General features: G+C 45.2%; 1 protein-coding gene across 3 annotated transcripts in view; it reads left to right on the forward strand.

Moving 5' to 3' along the window:
- The window catches only part of sfxn4 (sideroflexin 4), a 41,587-nt gene that overhangs the window by 4,961 nt on the left and 16,228 nt on the right, over positions 1-20,398 (forward strand). For all 3 annotated transcript variants that reach the window (XR_005463763.1, XM_038822170.1, XM_038822169.1), the window contains exons 2-7: positions 1,726-1,791; positions 11,120-11,194; positions 11,347-11,373; positions 13,028-13,082; positions 15,193-15,218; positions 16,510-16,563. Coding sequence is in view for 2 of the 3 variants with exons in the window: in XM_038822170.1 (XP_038678098.1) it covers positions 1,726-1,791; positions 11,120-11,194; positions 11,347-11,373; positions 13,028-13,082; positions 15,193-15,218; positions 16,510-16,563 (303 nt within the window). In the remaining variant the exon portion in view is untranslated. The remainder of the gene's footprint in view (positions 1-1,725; positions 1,792-11,119; positions 11,195-11,346; positions 11,374-13,027; positions 13,083-15,192; positions 15,219-16,509; positions 16,564-20,398) is intronic.

Consider the following 20,398-nt stretch of genomic DNA (forward strand, 5'->3'; position numbering starts at 1 on the left):
GCAAAGATAGAGGCAGCACGGTAGCATTGTGGATAGCACAAATGCTTCACAGCTCCAGGGTCCCAGGTTCGAATCCCGGCTTGGGTCACTGTCTGTGCGGAGTCTGCACGTTCTCCCTGTGTGTGCGTGGGTTTCCTCCGGGTGCTCCGGTTTCCTCCCACAGTCCAAAGATGTGCCGGTTAGGTGGATTGGCCGTGATAAATTGCCCTTAGGGTCCAAATTGACTTAGTGTTGGGTGGGGTTACTGGGTTATGGGGATAGGGTGGAGGTGTGGGCTTGGGTAGGGTGCTCTTTCCAAGAGCCGGTGCAGACTCGATGGGCCGAATGGCCTCCTTCTGCACTGTAAATTCTATGAAATATTGGTGTGGGTCTGGAGTCACAAGTCGGCCAGACTTGGGAAGGAAGGCAAGTTTCCTTCCCCAAGGGTTTTTTGCGACAATCTAAGACAGTTCCACGGTTTCACCATTGCTGAGGCGAGCTTCCAATTCCAGATTTGATGAATTGAATTCAAATTTCACTAGCTGCCATGGATTTGAACCCATGTCTCCAGACCATGAGCCTGGGCTTCCAGATTACCAGCCCGATGATACTCGCACAACGCCAGTGTCTTCCCCACTACGAGCATCTGTCCACCCAACCAAGCTTTACCAACTACTGAGTTGTTTTGGAAAGAGTGTTCAGGACAAATGTTTGCAACTAACAGGGAAAACAGCTTAATGAGAATGCTGATGCTGGCTTTTGACTGCACAGTATTTTCTGGAGGAAATGTTCACTGTCCACAAATAATAGATCAGAGTGACTTGTTGATGATGTCACTTTCCAGAACGGTGCTCCAGACACGTCTTCATTCTTCCTTAATCGTTGCTTCCCACCCACTGGGGTCGGCAGGGCCCCCAACCATGTCCCGCACCTCTGCTCTCACCCACTCTCCTCCCTCCCCCTTGTCCTCAGTTTTCACCGCATCAACCTCCACAATCAAAGAATCATCCTCCGCCAGTTCCACCAACTCCAGCATGATTCCACCACCAAACACATCTTCCCCTCACTCCGCTTGTCAGCATTTTACAGGGGCCATTCCCTCCCAGATACCCTGGTCCACTCCTCCATCACCTCGAACACCTCACCATCTTCCCACGGCATCCTTTACCTCATCCCTGCTCACCATCTCGGGCCCTAAACACTCTTTTCAAGTGAGGCAGCGATTCACGTGCGCCTCCTTCAATCTGGTCTATTGCATTCCCTGCTCCCAGTGGGGTCTACTCTACATTGGAGAGACTAAACGCAGACTGGGTGACCGCATTGCAGAACCCCCTCCCCGGGTCCGTCTGCAAGCAGGACCCAGACCTTCCTGTCACTTGCTATTTCAACTCACCGCCCTGCTCACACATCCGCATGTCCGTCCTTGGCCTGCTGCAATATTCCAATGAAGCCCAGCACAAACAGAAGGAACAGCATCTCATCCAGCCCCACCACTCCACGCCTCCCCACGACAGTGGAAATCTGATCCTACTCCAGCTCTCTCCATCTTTGACAAAGAGTCATCCAGACTCGAAATGTTACCTCCCTTCTCCACAGATGCTGCCAGACCTGCTCAGATTGTCCAGTATTTTCTGTTTTTGTTTCAGATTCCAGCATCCGCAGTAATTTGCTTTTATCATTATTTTATAAATTAACTTTTGCTTATGTTGTATTTATTGCATTTTGTTTGATTGTTGTGTTCTGCAGTCCTTCTTCCACAGGTTACTTCAATGGTTGGATATTCTGGACCCGACAACATTATTAGCATCAAATGTAAGCAGTTTTATTTAAAACTGAGTTGATTACATATAGTGTTACGAATAATCATATGTGCTTGTTTTTATTGAAGGCGTTCAAATGTTATTTAATGATTTGAAATTCTCTTTGTTGCTGCCACACCTGTCCATGGCCTCGACCCTCCCTGGCTCTGTCATCTCTTCTAGCTCCACAAGCCTCTGAGAGATCTATGCTCCTCCGATTCTGGCCTCTTGAGAATCCCCAATTCTAGTTGCTGCACCATTAGCTGCCTGGGTGCTAAGCTCCCTAAATCTTTCCGCCTCCCTATCTCATTTGTCTACTTGAAAACACTCCTCAAAACCCATCTCTGATCAAACTCTGGTTCATCTGTCCTCAATAATGCCTGATGCTGTTCAATGTCAAACTTTGCTTTATAATGCTCCTTTGAAACGCCTTGAGATGTTTAATACATTTAAGGGGCTAAATAAGTACAAGTTGCTGTTGTGAACCCGTGGGTGTCACAGTACAGATACTCTATAATCTTTATAATTGTCACATGTAGGCTTACATTAACACTGCAGCGAAGTTACTGTGAAAATCCCCTCCTCGCCACATCCCGGCGCCTGTTCAGGTACACTGAGGGAAAATTCAGAATACCCAAATCACTTAACAAGCACATCTTTCAGAACTTGTGCGAGGAAACTGGAGCACCCAGAGGAAACCAACGCAGACACGGGGAGAACATTGGGGCCTCACGTTCACAATGCTTCACAGCTCCAGGGTCCCAGGTTCGATTCCCGGCTGGGTCACTGTCTGTGTGGAGTCTGCACGTCCTCCCTGTGTGTGCGTGGGTTTCCTCCGGGTGCTCCGGTTTCCTCCCACAGTCCAAAGATGTGCGGGTTAGGTGGATTGGCCATGCTAAATTGCCCGTAGTGTAAGGTTAATGGGGGGATTGTTGGGTTATGGGTATACGGGTTACGTGGGTTTAAGTAGGGTGATCATTGTTCGGCACAACATCGAGGGCCGAAGGGCCTGTTCTGTGCTGTACTGTTCTATGTTCTATGTTCTAACGTGCACAGACAGTGACTCAAGCCAGGAATTGAACCTGGGCCCCTGGTGCTGTGAAGAAACAGTGCTACCCACTGTGCAACTGTGCCGCCCATCTAACCCTTAGTCATCTGTGACTTTTAATTGATCCCTTCATAAATCAGAGTGTTGAGTGATATTCCCAGAACTCGACTTCACGAATCTTGGTTTCCCAACCACTGGAAAGAGGAAGTAAAGTATTTGGATATGGGACAGTGACGACATGTGTCGAAGAAGTGAGAGTGCACTCAATGAGGTCACAAGTGATGGGCTGAGTCCCTTTACTCTGCTGATACATGAGGCAGCGAGTGTCAATTTTATATTAATTGTGCTTAGCTGTAGGCAGGTGGTGGCCATTAACTGGGGACTCACTTGTGCTTCTCGGCCTCTTGGCTAAGATCCAGCGTAGGACGAGGTGTGAGAACGCCTGTTCCTGACAGCTTGGATCTAGTGTGTCTCTTTTGTGGGGCACCATCAATTGGATTCAATTTTAATTCGTTTTGGGAGGGAGCAAGGGGATGGATTAAGGGGTTGTCTTGTCCTCTCTCCGCATTGGCTTTGTAAACTCTGAGAAAGGAATATTAATAGGAGCAGACTGATACTGTGATTGTTGGGTTCAGAGGTGCATGCTAGTAATGTGCATCTCTGTAAGTAAATGCTTATGAATGTATGTAAAGATTGGCTCCAGTCCTATCCTTCATCTCTTGGCTTTCTGGAGTGTAATAGCATCTAATAGAGCCTCCCTCAAGCGTGGCACTGTTATTATAGCTCTCTATCAAAATCGGAGATAGGAAGAAAGCTTAAATGTTTTCACATACTCCAATTCAGTGTTTTACATCTAAATCACACAGGAAAGACTTGCATTTTTATAGCAGGAAGTACTTTGCAGCGAATCAAATACTTTTTAATTATAGTCGCTGTTGTAATCTAGAACAACATCAGTTTGCACACAGCAAGATCCCACAAAAGTACTGAGTTAAATAACCAGACTGGATAAGTTTTAAATATGACCAATACATTCCTATCAAATGCAAGTTACTCATTTCATGCTGGCTTCTTCTAAGCTACTGGAACATCTGATTTTTTGCAAACATATCTCAACAGTAGCAAGAAATCTAATTGGCCTCATTGATTAAAAATTCTTTCACGGGTGTGGGTGTCGTTGACTAGGCCAACATTTGTTTTCTATCCCGAATCGCCCTTGAGAAGGTGGTGGGGAGCTGCCTTCTTGGAGCGTCTGGTACACCCACAGTGCTGTTAGGGAGGGAGTTCCAGGATTTTGACCCAACGACAGTGAAGGAACGCCAATATATTTCCAAATCAGGATGGTGAGTGGCTTGGAGGGGAATTTGTAGATGGTGTTCCCACGTGTCTGCTGCCCTTGTCCTTCTAGATGTTAGCAGTGGTGGGTTTGGAAGGTGCTGCCTCGGTGAGTTCCTGTAATGCATTTTGTAGTTGGTTCACACGGCTACCCTTGTGAGTCGGTGGTGGAGGAGGGAGGGAATGTTTGTGGAAGGGGTGCCAATTAAGTGGCCTAATTTGTCCTGGATGGTGTCACGCATCTTTGAGTGTTGTTGAAGCTGCACTCATCCAGGCAAGTGGAGATTTCCATCACATTGCTGACTTGAGTCTTGAAGATTGTGGAGAAGCTTTTGGGAATCAGGAGGTCAATTACTCGCAACAGAATTCCCAGCATCTGACCTGCTCTTGTAGCCACAGTATCTATATGGCTAGTCCAGTTCAGTTTCTGGTCAATGGTAACCCCGTGAATTTTGATACGGGGCTTTCAGCAATGGCGGTCAGGATTCTCCGGTACGAGTCGACCTCGCTGCAACTGCTAGCGGGACGGAGAATGTGGAGCTGATCCAAATCTCTCATTCACTGAAGTGGGACCGGAGAACCCGGCTGCCTTGAACAGACTGAGAATCCAGCCCGGTAACGCCGGTTAAATGTCAAGGGGGGGGGGGGGGGTGAGATTCTCTCTTGTTGATGATGGCCTGGAACAGAGATTGTTGACCTTCAGTAACCAGAACCATCTTCCTTTGTTGTGCCATATGACTCCCAACAGATTAACAGTGATTAAGTTTGCGCGACAGTTGGTGCCATTATTAGTTGGGATGTTCGAGGACTCGGTAACAAGGGGCTCCCTGACTGAGACGTTGGTGCAGGCAACAATTTCACTTTTATTAATCAAGGATAAGGACCCCGTGGAATGTGGGGCGTACCACCCTATTTCTCTACTTAATGTGGATGCCAAGGTATCGGCCAAGGTGTTGGCACTGAAGGTGGAACTATGTCTTCCTCGCGTTATTGGGAAATATCAGCCGGGTTTTGTCACCGGCAATTGTTGCCTAACTTGTAGCCATGGCTAAATGTGGTGCTTTCTCCGTCTGAGGGGCCTGCTCCAGAGGTAATCGTTGCATTAGATGCCGAGAAGGGATTCGGTGGAGTAGAATGGGGGTATTTTTGCAGTCTTAGAGAAGTTTGGGTTGACTCCCAAGTTTGTGTCTTGGATACGACTGTTGTATAAGAACCCAACAGCTAGAGCTGGAGCCCTGTCCCTTGGTAGCCGTGTTTGGGGTGTCAGACCGGTGGAGGTGGGTGGGGGGGCATGGGGCAGACTCGCCAGTGCTGCAGATGGGCGGGGGGGGATGCATTGATCTTCAACTCGCTGACTGCCCAGAGAGAGTACTGCAGGGGTTGGAGGTCTCCTTCTCTGTACATGCCCAGTGCCTCAATGTGGTGGGAGATCTGATGGGAGTTCCTATATCTTGAGAAGGTATAGGGGTGCAATTGAGTGGTTTTACCGAAGATGGCAGCCATTCATTGTTTATTTTAATGAGTTGGTCACCATTAGTTGTTATGGGGAGGAGCGGAGAGAAGGAGTTAGTTTGTGGAAGAGAGTAGGCTATGTTTTGGGGACTTTATGTTGTGCCAGTGTTTTATTCTGTTTTGTATTTTTCTTATTATAGAAAATGCAAGATCTGAATTGAAATGTTTTTAAACGTTTTCTTTTGCAGACTTAACGGGTCAGTTCCAGAATAGATGCAGCTCCATTTCAACACCCTGTTAGAATCATAGAATTTACAGTGCAGGAGGCCATTCGGCCCATCGAGTCTGCACCGGCGCTTGGAAAGAGCACCCTACCCAAGCCCACACCTACACCCTATCCCCGTAACCCCATCCAACGTTTTTGGACACTAAGGGGCAATTTAGCATGGCCAATCCACCTAAACTGCACATCTTTGGACTGTGGGAGTAAACCGGAGCATCCGGAGGAAACCACGTAGACACGAGGAGAATGTGCAGACGGTGCACAGTGACCCAAGTCGGGAATCGAACCTGGGACCCTGGAGCTGTGAAGCAACTGTGTTACCATGCTGCCCTTTTTTTTAGCTGTGAGTCAGTGGTTGTCACCCAGTGCTGCACTGACACTAGTGCTGTCTTTCAGATGAAATGTTAAACTTGAGGTCCCATCTTCCGCTCAGGTGAATGTAAAAGATCTATTTTAAAAAAGAGCAGGGGAGTTAGCCAAGCCATTATTTATCCATAGTCAACGTCGCAGAAGCAGCTTGTGGTCATTATCACATTGTTGTGGCAGCTTGCAGTGTATCATTTGGTTTTCATATTCCTGACATTACCCCAGCAACTACACTTTACCATTACTTCATTGGTTGTAAAGTGCATTGGCATGCACTAAGGTCATGAAAGACACAATATAAACGCAAGCTTTCCTTTCTCGTTCAGCACAATGCATTGCAAATCATATGCTAAATGTTCCTGTTGCCATAATATAACAGATCAGCTGACTCTGAAAAATGCCACATCTGTATTCAGCTCAGAGCAAAATGGAAGTCACGATGATGAAAGTTCAAATCAGAACTGAAATAACGTTGACTGAAGATGTCATCGCCATTTCAGGATAATTTCATCCACAGGAAATTGGATTATTCTGAACCAAACTCTTTGTTGGTGGATGCCTGTCCTGTAATCTAATTAGAAGGCATGGGTTCAGTTGCAGAGACTTTATTTTGGAGTTGCTGCTTGAATCGACTGATAGACAGCCACTCTGAATCAGTGTTGGAACACCCACGGTATTCCAGTCTGAGGGCCAAAACCCCGAATTGTTCGATTGGCATGTTTAGAAATACTCACAAAATTATCATAGAATTTACAGTGCAGAAGGAGGCCATTCGGCCCATCGTGTTTGCACCGGCCCTTGGAAAGCGCCCCCTACTTAAGCCCACACCTCCACCCTATCCCAGTGAACTGACCTTTTGGACACTGAGGGGCAATTCAGCATGACCAATTCACCTGACCTGCACACCTTTGGACTGTGGGAGGAAACCCACGCAGACACGGCGAGAAAGTGCAGACTCCGCACAGTCACCCGAGGCTAGAATTGAACCCGGGACCCTGGAGCTATGAGGCAGCAGTGCTAACCACTGTGCCACTCATTCCCATTTACCAAGTACAAACGCGGTTTCAAGACCCCTCTCCCCAGCATACTCCTGGCAAACATCCAAGCGATTGAAAACAAGCTGGATGAACTTAACGCCAGACTTGCATCTCAGAGGGAAGTAAGAGACTGCTGTGTGCTCTGTTTCACAGAGACATGGCTCACCCCCGCCTCACCGGACTGTGCCATACAACCTGAAGGCTTCTCAATTCACCGGGCAGACTGCACCGCGTCATCAGGCAAAGCGAAGGGTGGAGGGGTTTGCCTCCTCATTAACTCCTCCTGGTGCTTGGATGTGGCGACCCTGGCGACCAATTGCTCCGGACCTGGAAAACCTGACCGTGAAGTGCCGCCCGTACTATCTTCCATGTGAGTACATTTCAGCCATCATCACAGCGGTCTACATCCCACCCCAGGCAGAAGTGAGGAAGGCGCTGGACGAACTGTACACAGTTCCAAACAACTACGGAACTGAACACCCGGAGGCCTTGTTCATCGTGGCCGGAGACTTCAACAAGGCCAACCTCAAGAGTGTACTACCAAAATTCCACCAGCACAACTCCTGTCGCACCAGGGGCGACAACAATCTTGACTATTGCTACTCTAAAATCAAGGGCGCCTACCGTTCCATCCCCCAACAGCACTTGGGGAAATCAGACCATAAGACGGTGCTCCTTCTACCAGCATACAAGCAAAAACACAAGCGGAGAATCCAGCTAAGACGGTCATATAGTGCTGGTCCGAGGAGACAGAAGAGCTCTTACATGACTGCTTAGAGACAGTGGACTGGTCCATATTTAAGAACTCAGCGACCAACTTAAATGAGTATGCCACCACCGTCACAGACTTCATCAGCAAATGTATGGATGACTGCGTGCCGAAGAAAGCAGTACGTACGTTCCCCAACCGGAAACCATGGTTCAATCGCGAGATTGACTCCCGAATGAAGGAAGATCTAAGGCGTTCAAGTCAGACAACCTTGACCTATACAAAAAATCCAGGTACGACCTCCGCAAAGCCATCCGAGATGCCAAGAGAGAATATCAAACCAAGCTGGAGTCACAGACAGACTCTCGACAAGGACTAAACAACATAACAGCTACAAAGCGAAGCCAAGCAGTATCTCCGGCAGCAGCGCACCCCTCACCGATGAACTCGATGCATTCTATGCTCGGTTTGAGCAGGTAACCAACAATCCGCTGTCGGGTGCCCCAGCAGCCCATAACTCACCCATACCCACCATCACAGCTTCCGAAGTCAGATCGGCCTTCCTGAAAGTGAACCCTCGGAAGGCGACAGGCCTGGACAGGATCCCTGGTTGTACACTCAGAGCCTGCGCGGACCAGCTGGCAGAGATGTTCGCGGACATCTTTAACCTGTCCCTATTCCACTCCGAGGTCCCCACCTGCTTCAAGAAGACCACTATCATACTGGTGCCAAAGAAGAACCAGGCAACGTGCCTCAATGACTACCGTCCGGTGGCCCTGACCTAATTCGTAATGAAGAGCTTTGCGAGGTTGATCATTAAGCGCATCATCTCCATACTCCCAGAATGCCTTGATCCACTGCAATTCGCATATCATCGCAACCAGTCCACAGCAGACGACATTTCCCTAGCCCTACACTCATCCCTAGAGCATCTCGACAACAAGGACTCCTACATCAGACTCTTATTTATTGACTACAGCTCCGCCTTCAACACGATAATCCCAGTCAAGCTCATATCAAAGCTAAAAACCTAGAACTTGGCTCCCCATTCTGCAACTGGATTCTCTATTTTCTGACCAATAGACCACAATCAGTAAGAATGAACAACAACACCACCTCCACAATAGTCCTCTATACCAGGGTCCCGCAAGACTGCGTACTTGGCTCCCTACTCTACTCCCTGTACACACACGACTGCGAGGCAAAATTTGGTTCCAACTCCATCTACAAGTTTTGCTGACGATACGACCAGATGGGCCGGATCTCGAATAATGCCGAGTCAGAATACAGGAGGGAGATAGAGAACCTAGTGGACTGGTGCAGCGACAACAATCGCTCCCTCAATGCCTGCAAAACTAAAGAGCTGGTTATTGACTTCAGGAAGCAAAGTACTGTACACCCCCCTGTCAGCATCAACGGGGCCGAGGTAGAGATGGTTAGCAGTTTCAAATTCCTAGGGGTGCACATCTCCAAAAATGTGTCCTGGTCCACCCACATCGACGCTATCACCAAGAAAGCACAACAGCGCCTATACTTCCTCAGGAAACTAAGGAAATTCGGCATGTCCACATTAACCCTTACCAACTTTTACAGATGCACGATAGAAAGCATCCTATCGGGCTGCATCACAGCCTGGTCTGGCAACTGCTCGGCCCAGGACCGCAAGAAACTTCAGAGAGTCGTGAACACCGCCCAGTTCACCACACAAACCTGCCTCCCATCCATTGATTCCATCTATACCTCCCGCTGCCTGGGGAAAGCGGGCAGCATAATCAAAGAACCCTCCCACCCGGTTTACTCACTCTTCCAACTTCTTCCATCGAGCAGGAGATACAGAAGTCTGAGAACACGCACGAACAGACTCAAAAACAGCTTCATCCCCGCTGTTACCAGACTCCTAAATGGCCCTCTTATGGACTGACCTCATTAACACTACACCCTGTATGTTTCATCCGATGCCGGTGTTTATGTAGTTACATTGTGTACCTTGTGTTGCCCTATTATGTATTTTCTTTTATTCCCTTTTCTTCCCATATACTTAATAATCTGTTGAGCTGCTCGCAGAAAAATACTTTTCACTGTACCTCGGTACACGTGACAATAAACAAATCCAATTAACAAATCCAAAGTAATCAAGGACAGCTCATATTTCCTAGAAACTGCAACATTTTATCCACAGAGTATGAGGTGGCTTTGCACTGTGTTCATTGAGCCTATTATTACAAAATTATTATTTACCCCAGGATTGCTACCTTTGCAGGCTTTGAGTAAAGAATGAGCCCCTTTTCCTATTGATAAACTCATTGAAAAGAATATGAGACACAATATGCCCTTCACAGACACCAATGTCCAAATTTGTCATGAGTAAAGCCATGTTAAATCTGCTGAGAGTTAATCTCTTGACCTGTAACCTTCAACGCAGGGGAAATATCTGTCATTCAGTCTTGCTCCCCACACTGCATTTATTTTTGAACATGTAGGTGACACGATAATCAAATTACGTTGCCACTTACTGTCTTTTAGAGGTGATATTATCAGCTCTTTCGGCACTTGTGACAGGATAGGAAGGTAAAAGAACAGATTTCTCTTTCACCCCCCCTCCTTTTTGCCCAATCTACTAGGTGGAATTATCCATTGCTGGTAATGTAGCTGAGGATCTCTCCATGTGACTGCAATGGAGAGGAGCAGGTGGTCTGTGTCTGTCCTGTTTCCATGCTACCCCCAAGTGGTGTCAGGGTATTCCCTTGGCATTTTCCTGCCTTTGATACGCACTCATCTGTCCGGGTCATCCTGCTGCAACGTCATTGGCGAAGCGAGTCACCTCCTTGCCTTCAACCCCACAGTGGAATCTTGTGGCATGGACCCATGTCCTTCCATCTAATGGAACACTCCTTTGATCCTGATGCATTCACAGTGGCCACGTCACATAATGAACAAAGGAACTCGAGGTGTTAGGATTAATGGAAGTGATTTGAGGATACCACATGACACTGTGCAGTGCTCAAATTAATGAGTGGAAGTTTGTCAGAGATAATTTATAGATGGTTGTTTCTGACGAAGTAAAGATATCCGAACTGTTACTACAAACTGTATTTGTGTATTCTTCAACAGAAGGAAATAGAAAACGCTCTAACTCTGCTTCAGGGCAGCCTCCCGAGCCTGAAGGAGACAGTGAGGGATGAAAAGGTGAGCGAGGTAGACCGCAAGAATCAGCTGCTGTTACAGATAGCCACCTTCTCGGAGGTTTTCATTTTATCGTTTATTTATTTCTGTACCTTATTTTGGGTTTGGTGTTTATCTGTTCTATTTGTTCAAATGATTACCCTTTTCTCTTTCAGATTAAAGAAGCTTTGAAACTTACTCTGGTGAGCAAAATTTCCTGCGTTCGTCAAGAGCACATTAAATCTCTGACTTAAGATCCTCTTTATAACTCCACCAATGCTCATTGATAGACAAGAATATCGGTGATGCGTTAATGGTGGGCATGTGAAAGAAAGGATACGAACATCCAAACTATTAATGGCCGGTTTCTGTGTTTGAATATCTATCAACGAGCAGCTTTCTACTGCCTTTCACACCCTTCAGATGTTCCTTCCCAGCCAATGAATGGCTTTTTGAAGTGCAACATAGAATCATTTTTCAGAGTCCGTGCAGATTTAGATGGGCCAAATGGGCTCTGACTGCACTGTAAAGATTCTGTGATTCTGCAGTGGCTGATGGGCTGTCAAATTCCCACAGACAGCATTGAGATAATCAATGTTTGATAATTCCAGCTGAGCAATAAATGTAGTGTGCCCATTTGAACAGCAATCAGCCAGCTGGTAAAATATACCTTTCAATAGAATGCTTTGAATTCTGGCCTGGTCCTCCTGAACGACAGTTAAACACCTCACTTCCTTAAAACCAAAGATTTTGGTCTTCAGATTGTCAACTTGGTGGACCCGTAGTTCCCACATTGCAACATTAGTGCTGAATTTGTTTTGGTGTGGGGATTCACCGTTTCTTCACACGGGCAATTGGTGAATGTGTAGTTTGCACCTCTGTACTCTTCTGCTTCTTCACATCTCTCAAAGACATCATTCCGAGAAGCGTTTTTATGGGCAGAGGATGAGGTTTGCTCTCTGATGCAAGCGGTGATGTAAAACAGGGACAAGAGAATTGTCAACCGATTCTATAAATTTGGCAAAGTGGGCTACTTGGGAAAAGAGGCTAAAATCTGATAAACAGAATAAACATGCACTGTCTGAACTGTTGAAGCTTAGGAACAGGAGTCAACCATTTAACTACACAATTCAGCTCCACCACTCATGTTTGATCTGCACCTCGGCTTCATTTACCCACTTTTGTTTCCTGTCCCTTAATACCCTTGCCGAACAAAAATCTGTTTCTCAGTCTTGGAAACTCAAATGGTCCAAGTATCCAAACCCTTTCGATAAAGGGGTCCAGAGTTTTGTGTGGAGAAAGTGCTTTCCTGGCTTTGCTCCTGAACAGCTGACTATGTCACCAGACTCTAGATTCCCCAACCAGAGGGAATGGTTTCTTTGTATCAAACACTCTTAGCATTTTAAAAGCTTGATTAGATTATTCTTCAGTATTTCGTTCTTGAAATATTCCTGGTGAGGTACCTACAAAGCTCGATACAACCAACACGTAATTTCTTCCCCTTTGTATTTCCAACATCTTGTGATAAAGACTAACATTCTATTCACCTTCACACACAATTCCTTTCTTTATAAGAGAACAGTCACAGCATCTGTTCTCCATTTAGAAAGCAACTTGATATGATGTTGGTGTAGGTGAAAATCTTTTGTGTGACTTTATACATCTTGTTACTGATACAAATGCCTGTCTTAAATCAAGTCTGATTTTTGTAAAATACAATTGCTTCTCATTACATGTACCATGCAATTTGGCAAAAAATACTCATATGGTCTCTCTTTAAACCTTAGCATTTTTACCAGTGCCCACCAATCATACTGTTAATGTAATGCCCATGTCTTTGCCTCCTTGTCTCTTCAGTCTTCAATTCATCCAGATACTGCTGATGTGTTGCCAACGATATTCCGTGCTTCAGGTCAGTCTTGTTCGATATTTGTGGACTTCCTTTTCTCGTATTCCTCTTCTTGCAAGATCAGAAGTGATTTACTGCGACGGGGAACCCGGTTGCGATGAATGCTTGCCAACCTGGCCTGACCAGTTCAAAGTCAAACGGTCCGGTTGCTGTAAGTTAACACACCCAGAAGACCAGGGGCTAACTGCTGGAAACACTTTTCTGCAGATTGGCAACTTCTTGTAAATCCCTGATTGCTCTTCTAGGTCAAAAGAAACCAGTTTAAAATGACTGGCTTGTTCTGCAAGCTAGCATGTCTGACAATATGTGATTAATTCACATGCTAACATTTATGTGTAATGAGAAAGAAAACGACAAACTGCGAGAAGATATCAAGAGACCGGTCGGTTTGTTGGAACAGTGGCAAATGGAATACCATCCCGAGAAGTGTGAAGTGATGCTAACAAGGCCAGGGAATGCACAATAAATGGTTGAATGCTGGGAAGCAGTGGATCTTTGTGCATGCCCATAGATCCTTGAAGATAGCAGAACGGGTAGGTAGGGTGTTTAAGGAGGAAAATTACATGCACTCAATACCTCGGTGAACAAAGGAAAGTAAGAGTTGCAACTTTGTGGAACACTTGTCAGACTGCAGTTCAGGTTGCTACATTTTAAGAACAATGTAATTGCAATAAAGAAGATACAGAGGAGATTTGTGTGGATGTGGCTAGGAATGGAGAATTTTTTTAATGTGATGGGTCGGTTGGGATTCCTTTCTTTGGTACAAAGATTTAATCGAGGCATATAAAGTTATGCGGAGTCTAGGTAGGGTGGTTCGGAAGGACGTCTTTCCATTAGCAGAGAGGTCAAGAGCATACATTTGAGGGGATTAGTGAAAGAATAGGAGATCGATTAAGTATTTTTTCTTTCATCCAGAAGTCAGTGGGAGTCTGGAACTCACTGCGTGAAAAAGTAATACAGGCAGACCCTCATCACATTTAAAGAAGACTTGAATATACACTTCAGATGCTATAACCAGTAACGTTACAGGCCAAGAGTTTGAGGGTGGGATTAGACCAGGCATTGTCAAACTCTGGGGCACGACCCATGGATGGGTTGTGGGCGGGTATCAGAAGGGTTGTGGAGCTGTCCGTCGCGGAGCTCCCGATCGCACAAACCTGCACGCAACAGCCACAGCAGCCGGCTGCTAATAACGCCGGCTGCAACGGTAGCACAGTGGTTAGCATTGCTGCCTACAGCGCTGAGGACCTGGGTTCGAATCCCGGCCCTGTGTCACTGTCAGTGTGGAGTTTGCACATTCTCCCCGTGTCTGCGTGGGTTTCACCCCCACATCCCAAAAGATGTGCCGGTTAGGTGGATTGGCCACACTAAAATTACCCCTTAATTGGAAGAAAATTAATTTGAGTACTCTAAATTTTTTTAAAAAGTAACGCCGGCTACAAGCGGCCTTCAAAATGGCCACGAACATGTAAAAAAAAAATGCGGCCGCACTGTGCATGCATGCCAGATTGTCGGCGCGCATGCGCAAAACTATGCAGATGTGCGCCGATGATCGGGCACACATGCGCAGTGCGGCCACTTTTTTTTAAACGGTCGCAGCTTTTTGTTTTACAAGTTCGGGGTGGTTTTATTCATTTTAATCATTTATTTTATTCAATTTTTATTTTTTTCATTTATTTTATTCACTTATTTTTTTTACAAGTTTGGGGGGTGGTTTGTTTGATAAACATTTTACAGGAAAAAATGCAGAACTTTGGACAGATAGAGACTCCATACTTTCCGACACCGGAAGGCTTCACCTTCATCCAACAGATTCCATTGGAGGAGCGTGTACGAGGTCCAAAGGGACCCAAAACCATTTCCTCCATTTTTGTCAGCAGCAAACAAGGTAAGAGAAAATGGTGGGTCGTGCTGGTCAGCCGGCTAGGGTCACGAAGGTCGGACGGGTTGGGTCCCGAAGGTTGGCCGGTTGGTAAAAATGGATCGCCGGAAAAAAAGTTTGAAAAACACTGGATTAGACTGAACTGGCGCAGACATGGTGGCTGAATGGCCTTTTGCTGTGCCATAAATGTTTCTTTGCTTCTAATTATTGGTTTTCTTTCTTTCCTCCCAGCATTCATGCCATTTGCAACCCCTTTGGTAAGAGCTAAAATTCTGATATGTGACTATTTAGTTGAATGGCTCAATTTGCCATGGACTCCCTACTCCTAAATAGTTTTACATTTAGATTAAGAATTTGTTTCTCCTCATTAAGATGTTGTTTATGCTATTATGAAACCAGTTGACGTTGTAACTGGTCAGGAAGATCCCAGAACGGAACCCTGGCTCAAAAGACCGTAACATTATTAATTTTCTTTGATTAAAGTATGGAGGAACAGAGTCACAGGACTGCTAATTAGTTTCACCAACAAGAAAAAAAAACATTTATTAAACATGGAAAAATTGGATTATAATAAAGTACTCCTTTTCTCCCCCTGATCTTGGCAAATGCACAAGATTTAAACATTAACATGCATTACAAAGTACATCTTAAGCTACAATGGTCTCATTCACACAAAGTCCCTTTTAAGCATACAAGCGGACTGTGGTAAGAACACTCTTCTCTGAAAACAAGTGAATGGCTGTGGTTTTCTCTTCCGAATCCCCCCAGATGATGGTCACAGGAGAGTTTCCAAACTTCCAAAACTATCCTTTAATGTCGTTTCTCATAATTATGCATCCCCTTGGTGATTTGCATTACAAATGACTCTTCAACTCTCGAGCCTTCTAAACCAACTGCTTCTAACAGAGCTGTGAGAGCTGCCTTCTCTCTCGCTACCTTTCTCCAACTGCAAACAAATTAAGCTCAACTAAAACTTTAAAGCTTTTTGTATCCTTACAAAGGCCTCCAGTTGCTAAACCGCCCCTACATGCTTATGCCGTTTATTTATTCTTCAAGCGGTAGGCTTTTCTCAGCACAATAGAAACATAATTGGAACTTAACCAACCCCCACACACAAACATCTTTGTCCAGCATGAATCTAGCTATAGGTTTTATCCTCCCAGGCACAGAAACGTTAAATTAAAACAACTTGAAACTATGCCTCATTTCTGGTGTTTCTCTTACAAATATAAATCCCTTAAAACTACCTTTGTTTTCCTCATAATGTCAATTTTAATATAGCAGTTTCCAAATTCTTGACTATTCCGCAGTAAACAATGCGCCTATTTTCAGATGATGTAGTAATAATGCCTTGTAAAGCTGTAACTTTTAAATATGTAAACTGCTTAATAAACAGAAAAATGTATTTGGGCATGTGATGCTTTTTCACTGAATTCTGTGGATTTGCCTGTAGATTTAAACCTGTAGCCTCGTATGAATATATAATCCTAATCAAACATGCCTATTGTACAATGCCAAATGATCCAAATAATTCTCCTTTACCTTCAGGTTGTGGCTATGCTTTTGCCGCACAAAGGGATGAAACCAGCAGTATTTTGGCAGGTAATGATAGTTCCTGGCTGAGCCAATTTTGCTTCCCGCTATTCAAATGTATAAATGAGTGTGAATAGTGTGTCATTTCTGTGGGAAGCCAGCAACTGAAAGAATTTGCCCAGCTATTCTCATCCAATCCAATCAAAGTGAGCAACGTTAAATGAAATGTTGTTTTCAAGTGAAACATTGAAAACACGACAATGGGGAAAATAGTTTAAAACACAGCTCACTAAATGTGCCAAGAAGCAGGCATACAAGCAGGGGGATGAGAAATTTGACCCTGGTGCCCACTCGCCCCGTTAATTGTAGCATTGTATGTGTATTTGTGAAGAATTCAGCCTCCTGTGTAGTTGTAGATGAGGAGGAATTTCTTCAGCCAGAGGGTGGTGAATCTGTGGAACTCTTTGCCACAGAAGGCTGTGGAGGCCAAATCACTGAGTGTCTTTAAGACAGAGATAGATAGGTCTTGATTAATAAGGGGGTCAGGGGTTATGGGGAGAAGGCAGGAGAATGGGGATGAAAAAATATCAGCCATGATTGAATGGCGGAGCCGACTCGATGGGCCGAGTGGCCTAATTCTGCTCCTATGTTTTATGGTCTTATGGTCCTATTAACCAAAATACATTTTTAAAAAGCATTGTCTTACCATTGTGGAAAACGTTTAGGTTAAGTATCGAAAACAAAATTGACACTGATTCATTATCAACCTGAAGCACAGATAAAGTAATTTGGCTTCACCGGTGAAACGGATTCATTTAACACTTGAATATTTGTGCAACCTTCATATTTAAACTTTGACATAAATTACATTAAAAGGTGTGCAATCATAAAACAGCGAACAAAACTTTATAGGGGGTTGTGACTGAATTGTGGATCAATTATCTTTGCTGCATCAAATGCTACAAAATGGACATGCTGTTCTTCTGTTAAACTTTTCCTGCACTTCATTTCTCAGGCGAAACGTTAACTTGTGTGAGCTCTCCTCCGACGTTGTCTGATCTGCTGAGTGTTTTCACCATTTTCAGTCTCATTCTAGTTCCAAGCTCTTAATTTTACAGAACATAGATTTAACCAATGAACAGAAATACTAAACCAAGTCCAAATATATTTCCTGTTTTCTGCACTCTCCCACTAGATTGCTAGTTCTGAAGCGCTTGCAGTAGCTATCTGCAACATAATTTCAGTTTACGAACTTCTAGTACTGCTACATAGGGGGACAAGGTGGCTCTTGTTACAGTCCTGCACTTTTTGCCCTTTTTTTCTTCGTTTAATGGGGTATTTTCTTTTGAAAGCCCATAGAATTAATAATATATCGGTGAAGTGCCCAGAAAGGTCTGGGGGGGAAAAAGGCAGACAGTAGAAGTTCGTTGACAGAATCGGTGGCTTCTCTGGGCTTGTTGGCAGAAAAGATGACAGACGCAGCCTGTGGGCTCCGGCCACTCCACTGACGGGCAAGATACTTTCGAGTACCTTGGCGATTCTTGCTGGCGTGTTGTGTTGGAGGACCTCCACAAATCGATGGAGGAGGTTTTGCACCCCCCCATCCGAGTGGCTCTGGAGAAGACCAACGAAACCATGAAAGCCCTTGGAACCATGTTAAAAGACACGGAAGACGCCCTTTTGAGACATAGTGATTGGATTGCCTCACTGGAAGCAGAGATATCTCTGCTGACCGAAGTGAATAAATCGCTGAAGGCCAAGGTGAATGATTAGAGAATCGGTCCAGGAGGCAAAACGTTCGAATTATGGGGCTGTCAGAGGGAATGGAAGGCACGATGCCCACCGAGTACTTTGCAGAGATGTATGCTGTTTTGGAGAGGGTGGATTTGCGTCATCTCCTGAGTTGGGCTGAGCCCATCGTGCAGAGGCCTCGACCTCGAGGATTCACCATGTGTAGTAATAGTGATGTTCCATAGCTTCAAAGAGAAAGAGCGGGACCTGTGATGGGTGAGGGAGCATCATGACTTCAAATGGGAAGGCCACACCATCCGGTTTTAACTGGGATCGGAGCTGGCGAAGAAGAGGGCTGAAATCATCAAAGTCAAGGTCGCCCTGTACAAATGTGGAGTCTGTTTCGGTGTGGTGTATCTGACACGGTTAAGAGTGACTTTCAAGGGAAAAGGACTATTTATTTGATTCAGCGGGTCAGGCAAACTCCTTTGTAAAAAACACGGGTTGGACGCGGGGTGGTGAAGCTTTTTTGAGTTTTGGGGATGGGCATGTTGAATTCTTGGAGGTCTGTGTTAATGTTTGCACTTTCCTGTTCATGTTCGGGTTGAATTTTTACGGTTTGGGCTTAGGTTTGGCGTTTAGTTTTATGTGGGGTTCTGTTTGGTTTGTTCTGAAAATATATAGATCCGTGTTGGAGCACAATAAATTATGGGGTTTTATTGTTGTTTGTATCCATTTGCTCCACTCTAGTTAGGAGCCACCCTGCTAACATAGGAGTTGGCTAACTGCAGCAATGTTGAAGGAGTGACTGCCGCATATTATAGCAGTTTTAATGAACTTACAGTTCTTGTTTTGTTTATGTAAGAGGTTGATTTTATTTGTTTATGTTCGCCTTGCTACGATCTGTGTGTGTATTTGGGTGTGGTGGTATTTGAGGGGGTGGGGTAGTTTGCTAACGGTGACTGCCGATTTTTCTTTGTTTACTCTTGAGATTTGGTTTGGTGGCTGTCTTGGGTGGGCCTGGTTGCTGTACCTTTTGGGTAATCTCTCTTTTGTGGAAATGGCTAACTAATGCTGGATTAAGGGAGGTGGGAGACCTCCAATTCATTTGGTCACCTGGTATGTCAGGGGGTTGAATGACCCAGTGAAAAGATAGAGAGTATTGTTCACCATAAAAGTTTAAATTCCAAAGTGCTGTTTTTGCAGGAGACTCATTTGTGGGTCAGAAACCAGAGAAGGCTGGGTGGGGTAAATGTTTCATTCGGGCTACGATGGTAGGGCCCAGGGCACGACAATATTAATTCATAAAAGCGTTCAGTTTTTTGCTGCTAAGATTATTGTCTGTGGCTCTCTGGTGGGTACGCCAGTAGTTCTAGTTAATATCTGTACTCCAAACTGGAACAATATGAATTTTATTAATAATTTGCTGATCTCCGTCCCTGATTTGGATTTGCATCAGCTTATTTTGGGTGGGGTCTTAAATTGTGGTCTGAACCCTAGTTTGGATTGGTACAAACCCAAATCTCTGACTCCATTAGGGATGGCCAGAGCTTTGTTGTTGTTCATGGAATGGGGTGGGGAGAAGGTAGATCCGTGGCACTTTTTGCACCCAAGTGATAAAGATTTTTCATTTTACTCACCAGTGTATCAGGTATTCTTGAGGATTGTTTTTTTGTGGTGGATAGGTGTCTCCCTTTTGTGGTGGCGGCTGGTTACTCTGCGATTTTGGACCATGCCCGCACTTGGTTGATTTGGCACTAGAGTCAGGACCCTCCCAGTGTCCGCCATGGAAGTTGGACACAACACAAAGCTTGGACAAGAAATTTTGCAAACGCTTGTCATCCACCATTGGGGAATATATAAAAGTGAGTCATCTTCTACGCTGTGGGAAGCCCTTAAGGTGGTCAAGGGGGAGATTATCTCCTACAAAGTGCAAATGGTGAAGACAGCAAGGGTGGAGCATCAGAGCTGGCGGACTCCATTCTTGAGGTGGACCACCCGTATTCACTTACCCCAACCCCCTGAGTTGTTGGCAAGTAGGAAAAAGCTGCCAACATAATTTGAACTGCTGTTAACAGACAAAGCGGTGGGCCAGCTGTGATGCAAGACGGGCATGTTTTATGTATAGGGGGAGATGGCCAGTTACATCTTAGCTCACCAACTGAAGCAACAG

This window comes from Scyliorhinus canicula, chromosome 16, assembly GCF_902713615.1.
Source record: "Scyliorhinus canicula chromosome 16, sScyCan1.1, whole genome shotgun sequence".
Taxonomy (NCBI): Eukaryota; Metazoa; Chordata; class Chondrichthyes; order Carcharhiniformes; family Scyliorhinidae; genus Scyliorhinus; species Scyliorhinus canicula.